This window comes from Lytechinus variegatus, chromosome 16, assembly GCF_018143015.1.
Source record: "Lytechinus variegatus isolate NC3 chromosome 16, Lvar_3.0, whole genome shotgun sequence".
NCBI lineage: Eukaryota > Metazoa > Echinodermata > Echinoidea > Temnopleuroida > Toxopneustidae > Lytechinus > Lytechinus variegatus.
In genome coordinates, this window is record NC_054755.1 from 5,567,753 (window position 1) to 5,583,806 (window position 16,054).

General features: G+C 36.4%; 1 protein-coding gene across 1 annotated transcript; it reads right to left on the reverse strand.

The window, feature by feature from the left end:
* Nucleotides 1–643: 643 nt before the first annotated feature.
* LOC121429994 (neuronal acetylcholine receptor subunit beta-4-like) lies at nt 644–15,784 on the reverse strand. The gene is made up of 7 exons (XM_041627262.1): nt 15,609–15,784; nt 11,145–11,287; nt 7,449–7,493; nt 6,486–6,595; nt 5,070–5,323; nt 3,436–3,720; nt 644–2,750 (listed from the first exon to the last, which is right to left on the reverse strand). Exons 1-7 carry the CDS (start codon nt 15,673–15,675, stop codon nt 2,110–2,112), a joined length of 1,545 nt encoding a protein of 514 aa, XP_041483196.1. The 5' UTR covers nt 15,676–15,784; the 3' UTR covers nt 644–2,109.
* Between the last annotated feature and the right edge of the window lie 270 nt (nt 15,785–16,054).

Genomic DNA, 16,054 nt, shown 5'->3' on the forward strand with positions numbered 1-16,054 from the left:
TTATATTCATAAAGCAGTATATGCTACAATGTCTAAAATTTCTATGTTGAGGGATTACATATAAAATCAGAATCCGGATTACAGACCTCTGAACAAAAACATGAAATAAAATCTATAAAAACACCATTTGCATCGAATCAGAATAGTTTACACAAGTTTGATATTCATTGGAAAATCCATTTGCTGTCGACGTCCGTTTCACAGTTGATATCACTGATGATAATAATGGTATATAGAAATGATTAAATATTTTATTATTTCATTAAGCAACCATTTATCAACATCATGCTGCACTCAACCCACGCAATATGAATAGGTACCATGTACGATTAAAATTGCTGGAATGCGGGGGCAGCTCGAGCTAAAGCGAGTTAACAAATGGAAGGGCGTCTCGGGGTTGATTATTAGGGAGCTTTAGATTTATTAGATTTATATACTGAATGGGAGAAGAAGCGTCAATCGAGAAGAGCCCGCGCCATGGTCTATGTTGTGAAAGCTAAAGATCCCTAATAAATTTACGAAGCAAAATGCACATCATTCATTATTTTCATTATCATCATTATTGATACTTTTGTTTTAATATAATTTTTATCAAGATCATTATATATTTTACTATTTCCTTTATTACTATTATTATTACTATCATTGTTGCTATTTATATCGTTGTTATTATTATATTATTATCATCATCATTTTCTTTTTTATTTAATGAATTGATGTATACGAGTAAATATCATTGCATGTCAACGAAATTTTTTGCTGTGAATGGTTATTATGTCCACTGCCTACTGACACAACAGTATATCGGCATATCTACACAAGTAAAAATTAGACCAAAAATAAAGACTGTTATTCAAACTGTTACAAGTTCCTGGTGACATGTGTTTTTGTTCGGTTTCACTATTGAAAAAAAACAATATTTGAAAAGGGATAAATTTGATTAAATTGATCATTTGACACTGAATTCGAATGTGAAAAAATAATTATGTAGCACAGCATTATGGAAACAAACATACATCAGATATTAAATGAAAAAAAAATGAAATCAATATCAAACAAAACACCGCAAAGCTATCTAAAACAATGTTGTTCATTTTTTTATTATAACAAAATCCGTCCCGCAGATGGTTATTCTAGAAAACAAATTTTCTACCCCAGGTTCTGCATGCCTATCTATTCTATTTGAAATACTACTAATACTACAGAGAAATCAGTCGAAATGCTTACCAGATGTACATAAGTACACATAACCTTGTTATAATACACTTTACTTAGTGACTAATTATCAGGATTATGTTATTTCGGAAGAGAAAAATATGACATTCACGTACTGAAGTAAGGATTATGTTATTTCGGAAGAGAAAAAATATGACATTCACGTACTGAAGTAAGGAATAAACTATTTCTGGATTTTGATGCATGAATGTTATGGATATATCTCTAAGTATAGCTAGGAAACGAATCCCTTTTACCCCTAGATTCAGGTTTCTCATCTTAGACTTTCAAAAGAGAAAATAAATGGGGAAATGTAATTCCAAGATTACAACCAGTGAGTTTTGAACCCACAACCTTGGACCCACCTGCTGCGCCACCACGACATTCTTGAGAATGGCTAATCATTATCAAGAGGTCGAAAATAACGTAATACAATAATGCGATGATTTATTAGGAATATTGATAGCAAGTGGTCGAGAATAACTTAAAATAAGTTTGATAAATGTGATGATTTATTGGTAGTATAGAACAAAAAACGAACATCATTTACTAGTTGAAATATATCACTGATGTATAAACCATTCTATGACATTACCATACAAAAATGGAATTACTAATGGTAAATGGCCAGTTTGCCTGAACCTTAATGGTCATTATTTCAAACACGTTCGTTTATGATTTTTTACAAATGAAGATAGACTGCTGTTTTATTTTTTCAAATTATTAACCAGTATGCATTGTGAATGAATATTGATACATTGATTAAACCAAAAATATGCAAAACATCACCACACGTCATACGGTATCCATGGTGATAACGCAACGTCTCAACAAGGTTGTTATTGCGAAAATGAGAACATTCAAACAGTGTAAATTACTAGACAACCGAATTAGCTACTTAACCTGAAGGACCATTACAACGTCCATAAGAACAACACAAACTATGTAGATAATCAGGAAGAAACGGTCGACCACCCTTGCCACATTCTGCCAATCCGAAGTAATCTGTTCATCTTGGTCGCGATCAGCGTACCGACTAGCAAGGAACTTGACATTATTCTGGATATCCATGAACGAACGATCCTTCCAGCTGTAAGGACGATGGCAACTGCCACTATCCGCCTTCCCCCGACCTCCACCACCTGTTCCGAGCCCCGTTGTTCCTCCTGAACGGCCGTGGAGGCCGCCACCATCAAGATCATTGCAGAGGTCTCCAGACCCGAGCAGTGTCTCTTCTTTGAGGGCGTAGTCCGTTGCCGAAGCGGAGAGAGACTCGTTGTTGCTGATCTGCGGCACAAGCTCGAAGTGGATCCCAGAGCTGTGGACGCCAGCAGGACCGGTCGGCCGACCGTAGAGACTTCCTGATGCGTTCTTAGAGGACTCTACCTTCATGCAGAGTAGACTGCTGAGGACACGGAGAAACACGTGGCGAACCCAACGAGGTACTGGTGAGCGGCGGTGGTGAAGGCTAAGAACCAGAACGGTCATGACCGTACTGAATGACACCAGGAAAATCGTGATGATGTAGTATCGAGCTACCAAGAAATAACAGGAAGACCTTGTCATCTAAGTGTACATAGAACCCCAAGAATTAACAGGTGGAGCAATGTTGAAAAATCGTGTAAAAACATTGTCAGACACTTTATACGAATGTCAAGAATGAAGACTCAAATAATATATATCTTGAAATAGCTGTTGAGGTTTTAGCATGTTTGGAAACGGATATACATTTAAAAACATTTAGTAACAGCCAGACAAGTTATGTTCAGGGGAGCGTTTCATGAAAGGACTTGTCGGACGTTTTGTCCGACAGTTACCATAGTAACAGTGCCTCACAGCCCATCAGAGTCAGAGAAAGATGTCAGGGGAGTGTTTCATCAACATTTTTGTCCGACAAGTTGTCAGATCTGACATCTTTCTCTGACTCTGATTGGCTGTGAGGCACTGTTACTATGGTAACTGTCGGATAAAATGGGACTTGTCGGATAAAACGTCCGACAAGTCCTTTCATGAAACGCTCCCCAGATCTGACAACTTGTCGGACAAAAATGTTGATGAAACACTCCCCAGATATCCACTTGAAATAATTAATATTTCTTACACGTGGATTTCGATTCGCAAATGTATTTTTTTAAATAATGTATTCTGAATAATGATCATGACTATAATACATATAATTCAAGGGGGTTGGCTGCATATAGAAGCTAATCAAGGACTCACCAAGAACCGGAATAGTGTCGCTTGTCGCCGGCATGTTCTCTGCGATCACGAGCATGAAGACGGTCAGAGACAGGAGAACGGTGATCCCCAACGATACCTTCTCACCAGAGTTGCAGGGGAGGATGAACTCCAATACCGACATCATTGATATCATGACGCACGGGACGATCAGGTTGACGACGTAGAAGAGGGGCTTCCGACTAATGTTAATGGTGAAAGTGACATCCGGGTACTCCTTGTCCGGACAACATGAGTAAACTTTGATATTGCTATGAGCTTTGATACCTTAAGAGAAAGAGATATAGATTGAGAGGAGAAAGATGGGGGAGGGGTAAAGAAATTATGACGTTACTCAATTCTTGAAACTGTCATGATCGGCGATGAGAAAGAAGAGTGGGTGTTGTTGAAGATAATTACTGTCTTAGGTGCATTTAGTTTTGTTGATATTCATGATCATGGTTGTGATGATGACGTAAGTGGCGGTGGTAGAGATAATGATGATGATGATGATAATGATGTGGTGGAATGATGATGGTGATGACGGTGATAATGATGATGTCAACAATGAAAATTTTCACGATGACAATTTTGTGTCGTGAGAAGAATTTGAATGAAAATGGGCAACATAAAAAAATACTGTCATTCTGGCAAAAGCGACTCAAGTTTGACAACATCTTGTGCATTATTCCTTTTTTTCACTCTCAATGACATACCATCGATCGGTTTGGAGTCGGTCTCGTTCGTGTGAACGCAGCATAATTACAATTTAACTATACCATGTTTAAACCACCTTCACACCAGAGAAACCAATTTCAAACTGACCGATATCATTTCATTGGAAATCACGTAATAGATTTGGTCGGTTTGGGCACCGTAACACAAAGGTCAGCAATTAATCGCTAAATGAAATTACCAATCTACATCCTTGTTGCATGCGCATTTTGCTAAGTAGACTGGCTATGAACCAATCAGAATTGTTCTTTGAAATTAACGATCAATCGCTAATCTTTGTGTTACGGGACCTTGGAGTCGGTTTAGTTGGTGTGACCGAATCATCAGGTAGAAACAATCATCTGGGCTCCGTAACACAAAAATTAGCGATTAATCGCTAATTTGAAAGAACAATTCTGATTGGTTCCTATATAGTCAGTCGACGGAGCAAAATGCACATGCAACGGTGATCTTGATAGGCCATTTCATTTAGCGATTAATTGCTAACCTTTGTGTTACGGAGCCATGGTCGGTAAATTGTCAATTCGTCTATTGCCGACTAGCCCACTCACCACATGGTCTTTCATTTAGTCTGCCATTCCGTCCATCAACATTTTGTCTAACAACCATTTGGTCTAATAACCTTTTGGTCCAATCGTCACTTCGTCTAATCACCATTTACTCTCATAACCAGTTGGTCTAATATCCATTTCATTTCCATTCATTTTGCACAAAAAACACACCTGGTCCAATCAGACCAAATGGTATATGGACTAAATGGCTATTGGACCAACTGATTATTAGATGAAATGTGGAGTAAACGAGTTGGCTCCTAGACCATGTGGATAGTGGACGAGTTTGCAATTGGACGAACTGGGTATTAGACGAATTTGAAATAAACCATCTGTTCATGGTTGTCTTACTGGTGGTGTCCCATTCTCCATTGTGCTGTTCAGTCGCTGAATCGGCCGCACCATCGAGATAGTCGATGAACTTCCTGTCGTGTTGCCACGATCCCATCTTCAGAGTACACTCCTGCTGGTCGAAGGGATAGTAGTACACGTTGATGCCGCATTCGCTGATCATGGTGAGGGGGGCACTCCAGTCAACGGAACCGTCGCTTTTGACGATGGTCAGCGTCTCGACTGTCATGAGCTGGTCGTTGTTTGATTGCCGACTGTGACGAAAGAAGAGCGAAAGAATTTTTTTTTACTTCGTGTGTCAAAGAAACCATTTTTTAGTATTACTTAATATTTGTACAGAAATGACAGCAAACTTATTTTAGATAAGCTAATTTTCCATTTTTATTCTTATTTTGGCGACCAAATTTCTCTTTTGACTGAATGCAGATACATTGAATGGCACATTATTAGTTTTGAGGTGGAGGGTCTTATATTAGGAGATAAAAAGGAAAATCACATTTTACTTGTGATTGTGTACTTTAGAGGAACCCCTTAATAGCAAATTAAACAAGCAAGGTGCTAGTTGGAAATGTAATAATGAAAAGGTGCATTAATTACAAAATTGTAGGCCTATACATGGTTTTTCATGACAAATTATAGACTTATGCGCAGCTTTCTCGGAAGAAATAATCCTACGCAAATTAAATTATCACTTGACATTGTTTTTACGAGGTCGAATGGTGAAAATAAGAAAACATGAACTGAGTTCGAATGGTATTTGCTTTTCATTTGATAATCAAATCTACATTGTTCATGTTTTTATCGACTGGGGCTTTAAACATCAATCATAAACTGATAATACACTGTAAAAACTGTGGTGTTAAAATTGACACCAATTTGGTGTTAATAGAGGGCCACACCCTGATGTGTTAAAATAACACCCGAGAGATTTAACATAACACCAAAGAGTGTAAATGTAACACCTATAGGTGTAAACGTATCACCACCAATTTAGCAACAGTGTAAAATAACTGGTGTGGTCCTCTATGTACACCGGTTAACACCACAGTTTTTGCTGTGTAGAAATATAAAGAATTTTTGTAAAATACGAGAATGATATGGACGGGAAACCTTTAATTACAGAAATGAACACACTATTATTAAACAAAATATAACGCACAGGGGCCCGTTGCAGAAAGAGTTGCAATCAATCGCAACTCTAAAATTTAGGCGCAACTTGATTTTCAACCAATCAACAGCGCGCATTTTGGACTTGCGATTGATTTTTTGGCATGCGTTTAAACGCAACTCTTTCTGCAACGGGCCCCAGATTAAAAAAAAGACAAAGAGGGGGAACAACCCCCCCCCCTCCACCGACATGAAGAATGACTGCAATAATGACAAGCAATGATAAATAATATTGGAAATTACTCTCACGTGTTATAGAGTACAGTATCAGGAAGCCATATCTTGCTGGCGGGTATACGGAGAACAGTCAAATTATTATAATCTCTGGGTTCCCACATCAGGTACTCATCGCGCCATCTCTTCACAGCAGACGGTAGAGAGAGCATGTCAAAAATAAAAAGAACGTAAAATATACAGGGGAGGAGACCACTACCGTACCTACGGGGGGCAGAGGGGGCAGTCTGCCCCCCCCCCTGACGAGTCACAACCATACAAAAGACATATATCCCTGCCCTCTCTGAGGAGCTTGAAAACCTATTTTGCCCCCCCGATGAGCTTGAAGACCTTTTTTTTCTTTTTTTTTCTTTTTTGCTTGTCAATTTTTTTTTCGGGTACGATTTTTTAGATTGAAGACCTTTTTTTCTTTTTTTTGCTTGTCAATTTTTTTCGACCGGTTTTGCCCCCCCCCCCCCCTTGTGGAAAATCCCAGGTACGCCACTGGTGGAGACACTGTAATCTGAAGGTGAGATAATCTTAAAAAATGACGTCAGATTTTCTCAATTGAATATGGATTAAGATGGTAAAAAGCTCGTTTAATACCTTAATCTTGATATTTTTAATTCTTTGACGCTGAATTAATTATTTTTGGGGGAAAATAATGACAAATGTTTCCATGTCTTGTTCTTCAATTCAAGATATCCATATTGAACCATTGATACTTTTATTATTATTTTCATCCAAGAACTATTGCCTTTTATTAGCTTATCTAATTTGAAGGTAGGGGAGAAAATAATTCTTGCTGAATTTAATTGTACGAATGTGCAAATTTGCAACATCAGCGCGCAAAGGGTTATTACTTCAGTCCATGTATCTATATCATTTTGTTTATGATGCATATGATCAGCTTTGAATACTCTTTTTATTTTTATTTCAACGTATATGCATCACCCGAGATTTAATCTTGATTTGATCAGTTGTAACTACCATACCAACCTGTGTCAGCCACACCATTGTACTCAAAGTCTGATATTTTTCGTTCTGCAATTAGAAAATAAAATTAAAAAATTATCAAAATGATGAGAATTATAAGAAAAGGTCGTGATGAAATAAAGTATAATCTTTAAGACAATTACATTCTCGATACTTATGACGATTAAAGAGCATAATGGGGGGGGGGGGGCAAATAAATATTACGATCAGAAGTTCCATTAATTATGAGTAATAAAAACTTGTATATGCGTAAACCTGTATTCTACTGATTCTATAAAAAAAATAGTTGAATTTTCGTTAAATCAAAATTATTTCTATCTTGCCGTTTTGAGAATCAATGCAAGATCCATTTCTTAAATCTGCAAAATGTTCTATTTTGATTATTTATTTCGGTAGTAATGTCCTGCTTCATAATTGATAGTCGGCAAATTCATTAGAAATATTGTTATCATAAGTTATAAATGTTAATTTCATGAAATGCATTATACCATGGAACATCAATATCATATACACACACACACACACACACACACAAACACATCAATATCGTTCTTACATGTCGTTTTATTAATTTTGGTCATATTTTAAATAAAATATGACTCACCTTTTCCCATGACTTACTGTCTTTCTTTCCGTATCTCCAGTATTTAAAAACACTCACTCTAAAACACACTTATACGAACCTTTACTCTGACATAATGCATGAACAGCACACCCTCCCCCCTCCACACACACACACACATACATGTCTCCCACATCATCTTCCTCACATACCCATCCCTCTCTTTCCTTCTCTTGCCGCCAACAAATCAAGTGACAAAGATCATAATGACTGCCTTTCATGTTTTCGCTTGCTTCTTAAAACGCATGACCTACCGTCAAATCATTTGTACCCCTAACAAGATTACAAGGTCCGCCAGAACGCACTCCCCTCATCGGCTAATGCAATTTAGGCATCATTATACGCCCATTAGCGTGTGTTCTCACGCATAATAGTCCATGTAATGATTTTCCGCGTTCTGATATTATCGAACGGGCGGGGCGGAAAAAATGATGCGTTGCAAACGTGTACTGCGAACTTTATAAGGACAAACTCTGAAAATGTTCTTCATTATTTTAAAGCTAGGTCAAGGTTTTCATCCGAAGTTAAACTATTTCCCTTTTCTGAGAAGTTTCTCGTATAACAGCTTCATATCTACTGTAGATAGTTATGTGGTTCCCGTCTTGCAAAGGGTTTTAATTGATCAGATCGACCACAACTATGGAAGGCCAACAACGCCAACATCTAAATAAATGTTTATTCAAGCTTTTTTCTGGATGATGACGTACTCATTTAAGGCGACCGCACACCTTACGATTGGTCTGCGACTCAATTTTGGAATAAAACGTAATAGAATTCGATGCAAATATTGTGACTTGGTATATCTTACTGCGTAATGTTCGAAATCATCATACGAATACCTCTGTCCAAATCTATAACTACGCTATCATCCTTAGAATAAAAGCAAATTTAATATCTATTCGTTATGACGTCATAGCAGTCGTACGATTGGCTACTATTTGAAACTAATTTGACCTTTACTCCAAAATAAAGGCTTGCAATCTTTCCAAATGGTTATATTAGTATTTTTCAATTAATTTTAACCTCAAATAAAATGATATGTTCCATTCACGTTTTCATAAAATGAGCAAAATGCGATTTGTTCCGAAATCGGATCGCGAACAAGTCGTAAGGTGTGCGGTGGCCTTTACATTCACTGCTGACTCCACGTTCCGGTGAGCTCATCTTTGTTAACAAAGGGCATTGTGCAAACTTTCTGTGGGATGAATTACGGCAATGTTGGTTTCCATATAACAATAATAATAAATGATGATAATAATAATAATAATTGGATTTATAAAGCGCTTTTTCCAGAGGATACAAAGCGCTGTTGATGCTGTTGATGCCATAAGACAAGTTGAGGTTTATGCTTTTGAGATGTTTTTTGAAGAGGTTAAGAGAAGAGAGGTTTCGAAGAGATGGAGGGAGTTTGTTCCAAAGAATGGGGGGGCAAGAGATTGAAAGGAGTTGAAACCGGCCTGTTTTCTGAATTTTAGATGATATAGTTGAGTTTGATTGGATTAATCACAACTCTTTGTAAGACGGGACCCTATGAAGATCCCGGGCTCTTAATCCCTTTACATCATGGTTCGATGTTTCGGAGTAATTGGAAACGCATCACAGTGGAAAATGATGTATCTATACCTTACTAACATCGACAGGAGTGAATGAAAGATTACCGATTTTTTGTCTTGTTCAAATGGGCTTATACCATTATCTTTGCTATGGTATAAGCCCAATAGAACAAGTTAACAACTTGTTAAGGTTTCCCGAGATATCCTCTTTTTACCAAAAAAAATTGTTTTCTTTAACTCCTTCGTAATGAATCATGCTACATCAGGATGGCATCGGCGCAAAAAAAAAATCCACACTACCATCATCGAAACCACCATCACCCAGAAATACCAACTAGGGTTTTAAGGTGAACAACGAAATGGGGGAAAATTTCATGTCAGATTTATGGAGTTGGTACACTGTAAAAACTGTGGTGTTAAAACTGACACCAGTTGGTGTTAATAGAGGACCACACCCTGAGGTGTTAAAACTACACCCTAGAGATTGAACATAACACCAAAGAGTGTAAATGTGACAACCAAATGTGCGGGCAAATGTGTTGTAATAACAGCTATGGGTGTAAAACTAACACCGGTGTAAAACAACTGGTGTGTCTTCTATGTACACCGGTTAACACCACAGTTTTTGCTGTGTAACTTTCTATAACGGATCTTTTCCACTAATATTCCTTGCATGGAGATATCACTAAAATCGTCATTATTACACTCATCCTAATATCCAATCCGATCCTCATCTTCATCATTGTGATGTCCACCATCGCGCTGCCGATGAGGGTGATGATCTCCATGATCATTGGGACGATCGTGATCACCATATTCATCACAATCATAAAAAATAAAGTTGTCCAAACATCATCACCACCGCCACCGTCATCATCATTTTAAGTTCTATCTTCATCGGGGTAATGATATCTCTGTAAAGTGCTTATACACGTCGTTCCGATATAATAAGCGCTATATAAAAGCGAATTATTATTATTATTGTCATTATTATTACTATTATTATCATCACCACCAGCAACATCATTGCACTGTGATTTTATATAGTTTTGATTATCATTGTTTTTCATTTGGCATTAATGTTTTATTTTATGCTATTTGTATTTTCACATTGTCTCACTTTTCCTTTTTTCAATGTTCACGGACTTGCTGAAAAGCAGTCTGTTATGACTGAATGTAAGTTTTACCGTGAATAAATGAATACAATACAATCATCATCATCAATTTCATAATCATCATCATTATCATCATCATTAATATCATCATCATCATTATTTTCATCATAATTATCACCATACTCATCATCACTGTCGTCGTCATCGTCGTCATCATCCTCATCACCATTATCATGATCAGCATAAACAGCATCACCGGCAACACAATCATCATCATCATCGCCGTCCCAACACCATCAGCATGACCAACGCCCACATAACTCTCGTCCTTGTCGATATCAGTCAACCTCATAATGAGCAAATCAATCACTCTAATGACAACGCTCTTCGTCATCATTGTCTTGCTCACCACGTCATTGATCTGTCCGACATAGAGCTCGACTGTGACGTTGACGCGACTACTTTCATTCAGTACAGGTCTGGCAATCTTGTTGTACCTGTAGTTGATGAAGAGGTCCTCGAGTAACTGCTTCTGTTCAGGGGAAGCGGCAACTGAAAATGTGGAAATGAGATCAATTTTAGCAAAAACCAATCAATCAATTGCTATAAATTGCTATAAAAAGCCGGTGAAATACTCTGAGAAATTACCACAATATTTATGACGGTAGGAACATGTAGATTAATGTATTGGCAAGAGAATATTCGGATGGTCTCTTAATGATCTATCATGAATTCATTCAGAAATTGTTTAATAATCGTAATGTTCATAAATCGGGAACAACATTTGGTTTGTTGGACCAAAAAGAAGATTCTAAATATCAATAACTTGGGGAAACAATTTTAACAATGTTCCAGCTAAGGGGTGAACTCTTTTAATTCATTAATTTCAGCAAGAAATTTATCCACATTGTGCTGCACTCGACCCAGGTGAGGTGAATGTGTACCCGGTAGGATTTTTCCTTGAACGCTTTAGCGCCTATTAATATGGCGGCTCAGCTACAGCCGGGGTAATAATATGATACCAATTATCAAAGCGCAGTAGAGTATATGCACATAGTAGCTGCGCTATATAAATGGACCTATTATTATTATTATTATTCTATTTTTACTAGTTAAATCACACACGTTCTCAGCTTTCTCAGTCTTCTGTTGATCTATTCCCCCTTTTTCCCACTATTACTATTTTTTCTCTCTCATTCTTTAATTATACTTTTTTCAATGCTCTGATCATCATATTAATCTATTACTATGATAATTATCGTTCTTTGTTTTGAGTCTGTATTTGATGATTAGGAATCTCTCGTAAAACGAAAACTTAAAGAACAAGTCCACCCCAACAAAAAAAGTTGATTTGAATAAAAAGAGAAAAATCCAATAAGCATAACACTGAAAATATCATCGAAATCGGATGCATATAAAAGAAGAAAGTTATAACATTTTAAAGTTTCGCTTAATTTTACAAAACAGTTATATGCACATCCTGGCTTGTAGGCAAATGAGGAGACTATGACGTCATCCACTCACTATTTCTTTTGTATTTTATTATATTACATATTCTAATTTTCTCCTCATTGTCAAGTGATACAACAATTAATTCCTTCCTGAATATGTGGAATTAGCATTGTTTAAAACTATAAGGTCCATTCAAGTTGTTGCTTATTGTCAAATCTATAAGAAAAAATAAAATATTGTATGATTAAAACAATAAAAAACAAAAGAAATAGTGAGTGATGGATATCATCAACTGACTCACTTGTGCATATCACTATTTTATGAAAAATAAGCGAAAATTGAAAATGTCATAACTTTCTCATTTTACATCCAATTTTGATGAAATTTTCAGCACGATGCTAGTTTGATTTTTCTCTATTTATTAAAGTCAGCATTTTTCTGGGGTGGACTTGACCTTTACAAAAATTGACGACAAAAAGTGGTGGCAAATTATAATCCATTTTCCAAACAATATCATTTTGTAATAAGCACTATCAAAAAATCAGTGCCAATACCATGACAACAATTTATCCAGTGAATGTAGGTTACTTATTGTGTATTTGTATTAGTAAGCAAATGTATCTGCTCCAGACCTCCATCATAATCTTTACTTGGGGGCAAAATATGACACCTTTTACTGATTCGGTAGAGCCAAGACGTCTACAGATGAAAGTTGTTATGTTATGCAAAGCCACGTCAGGCGTAAGAATATACCTTCCGGCGAGTGACTGCAATCGATTTATCACTTTTTTTGTTTTCGATTATCTTATTCACACCATGACATAACGCCAAACAATTCAGATAATTTCTCGATCGATTTGAATTAATATCAAGCTATGTCCTGTCAATCTGAAATGAATTGAAGTAATGTGGAAAAGATTGTTTATGATACAACATAGCTGTATACGCAGTGAGGGGGTATGGGCCCCCCCCACGAAAAAAAATGAAGAAAACTTACATTTTAATTATTTGTTCACAAATTGCACACAAAGTATGTTCGATGTCCTTCATTTTCACTTTTAAAAATACAAAAGCGCCCCCTGGCATGCCAGTTTACATTTTCGCTTTCGAGTTTTTTTTTATAAAAAACCGCGCCTTGCCACCCCCCCCCGCAAAAATTTGTGCATATAACCATGTATGAACAAATTTTCTAATCAACATAGATTCATATTTATTCATTACCACAGAAAACAATACAAACCAAAGGCCTGGTCACACCGCCCGAGCGTTGTTTATACCCGGTCACATTTGCTCTACGGCGGCCGTACGGCGAAATCAGCCGTTTTATTCATTTTCATTCAAACGGCTGTTTTCGACTCGCCGTACGGCCGCCGTAAAGGGAATGTGACTGAGGTATTACACTCATCTCTTTTTATTCGCTATTGGGATTGCGGCCACGCACGAGATCTTAATTTCTTACCTTATTAATGATATAAATCTCTCTCTATATATATATATATTTACCACGCCTATCAATGTTTTGTTGGTTTTTGTTGCTGTTTATGTTGTGTTTATACGGACAATAATACTATATCCATTCTCCAAACTACTTCATATGGTTTACGTCCATGGTTAAAAACAACGGTATTCAATTGCCATGGGCAATCCCTATTATGTTCAGGTGGTTTCCTTCCACGACAGTTAAACAGTGAAGGAATTTAGCCGCCAAAGTTATGTTTGCAGCCGTAAAATTTAATTATTTCTCATTCAGTCTTGGCGATCTAGAACTATATACCTCGGGATGTTTTCACGAATACAAGGCCGGGTGACCTGTTTTTTTTATGTGGAAGAAGAGGTATGTACAGTATGCGTGTGGGTGTGTGTGTGTGTGTGTGTGTGCGTGGGTGTGCTAAACAAAGATATGTAGCTGTGTGTTTGTACTATCGAACAAGTTTTCACCTTTTCAAAGATCTTGACAAAATATAGCATTCTCTGGTATCATTTGAGGTCGTTCGTTTAATAATTTTCTTTGTTTTCTTGTTATTTTCAAGTATAAATGTTTATTTATCCATATATTCATTTATGTTATTTAATTTTTATTTTCTATTTATTCCTTCATTTTATTTTGTTTATTATTTTATGTTATTTAATCATTCATTGATTTTATTTCTTCTATATATTTATTTAACTATTTTCTCTTCATTTATCTATTTATTCATTTTGATTTATTTTCTGTGGGTGATTTCTTTGTTTTCGAGGCTGCATGTGATTTTCTATTGTGCCACAATGTATGTTTAACACTTGTTTAAGTGTGTTATTGGTATCTAGTTAAACAGTCAGTATCTAATTCAACCATTCCGTAGTACCTCTAGGGCAAAAAATAAGTTTAATTTGTCACTTTTAACCTACTAATTAAGTCTAAGCCAATCGGATGCAAGGGTTTGTATTAACTTACACCATTTTGGGGTGCAAATCACTATCCAATTCTTTATGAAATGCTCCCAAAATGGTTGATGAAATTTTTTCAAACAAAAACACCACAAGAAATATGCTTGCATAGGGAAAAAAGGCATCAAATTGTATCATGCAAAACCACTATTTTTATCTTAATTTGATTTGTAAAATCAAAACAGATAGTATTTCTTTTATCTTTTATTCTCATCCTTCCTTTTACCTATTCGAATCCCCCTCTCTCTCAATCCACAGCTATAATAACAAATTTGCTATAGTATTGTATGCATGCAACTGCATGTTTGTTGGCCCTATTACCTTTATCAAACGGTAAATAAATGGGTACTCGACTATATAGTTTAAGTGTATAAATAATACGTCTCCGTAATGATATCTAGAGAAGATGTAAAAGTAGAGGAATCGTTGCAGATGGACTCGAATAAAAATAGGAATAGACGTAAATTTGATAACAAACGGTAAATAAATGGGTACTCAACTAGCTTTAGTGTATAAATAATGCGTATCCGTAATGATATCTAGAGTAGATAGAAAAGTAGAGGAATCGTTGCTGATGGACTCGAATAAAAATAGGAATAGACGTAAATTTGATAACAAACGGTAAATAAATGGGTACTCAACTAGCTTTAGTGTATAAATAATACGTCTCCGTAATGATATTTAGAGTAGATAGAAAAGTAGAAGAATCGTTGTAGATGGACTCGAATAAAAATAGGAATAGACGTAAATTGATAACAAACGGTAAATAAATGGGTACTCAACTAGCTTTAGTGTATAAATAATGCGTCTCCGTAATGATATCTAGAGTAGATAGAAAAGTAGAGGAATCGTTGCAGATGGACTCGAATAAAAATAGGAATAGACATAAATTTGATGATTATTTTGATCGTTTTTAATCTCCCTGGTTATATTAATTTAAAATAAAAAAAATCGAAGTATTCAATATTTATTAGATTACAGAAAAAACACTCACCTTCCGGGAACAAGATATCACACGTTGCCAAGGTAAATATTATTAAATTGATCATCTTCAAAACCATAGTAATCTCTATCGATGGTAACTCAGGTACAAGTCTTATCACGAGGTCACATTGGGATAAGCTTTCCTCATCTCAAAGTCCCGTGGGCCTTGTTTGGAATCACCCATTACCCTCGAGTCGGAGGAATGATGAGACGAAAGGCGATTCTCTCGACGATTTGGTATATTCGATGACGACACTTTGGAGGAAGCGTGGAAGAAGATTTGGAAATCCCTCTTAGCGCGCACTCATGAGGTTGCCGCATGGGTGTCTTGATAGTACAGGGGCCCGTTTCAGAAAGAGTTGCAATCAATCGCAACTCTAAAAAATCATGCGTAACTTGATATTCAACCAATCAACAGCGCGCATTTTGGGACTTGCGACTGATTTTTTGACTTGC

What these genes read in the sequence shown, in the direction of transcription:
- LOC121429994 (XM_041627262.1), bottom strand. Translation starts at nt 15,675, where the DNA reads ATGGTTTTGAAGATGATCAATTTAATAATATTTACCTTGGCAACGTGT. An exon ending in GATACTGTACTCTATAACAC is followed by an intron (nt 5,324 to 6,485) that starts GTGAGAGTAATT and finishes CTTTCGTCACAG; the next exon opens with TCGGCAATCAAACAACGACC. An exon ending in CGACACTATTCCGGTTCTTG is followed by an intron (nt 2,751 to 3,435) that starts GTGAGTCCTTGA and finishes ATTTCTTGGTAG; the next exon opens with CTCGATACTACATCATCACG.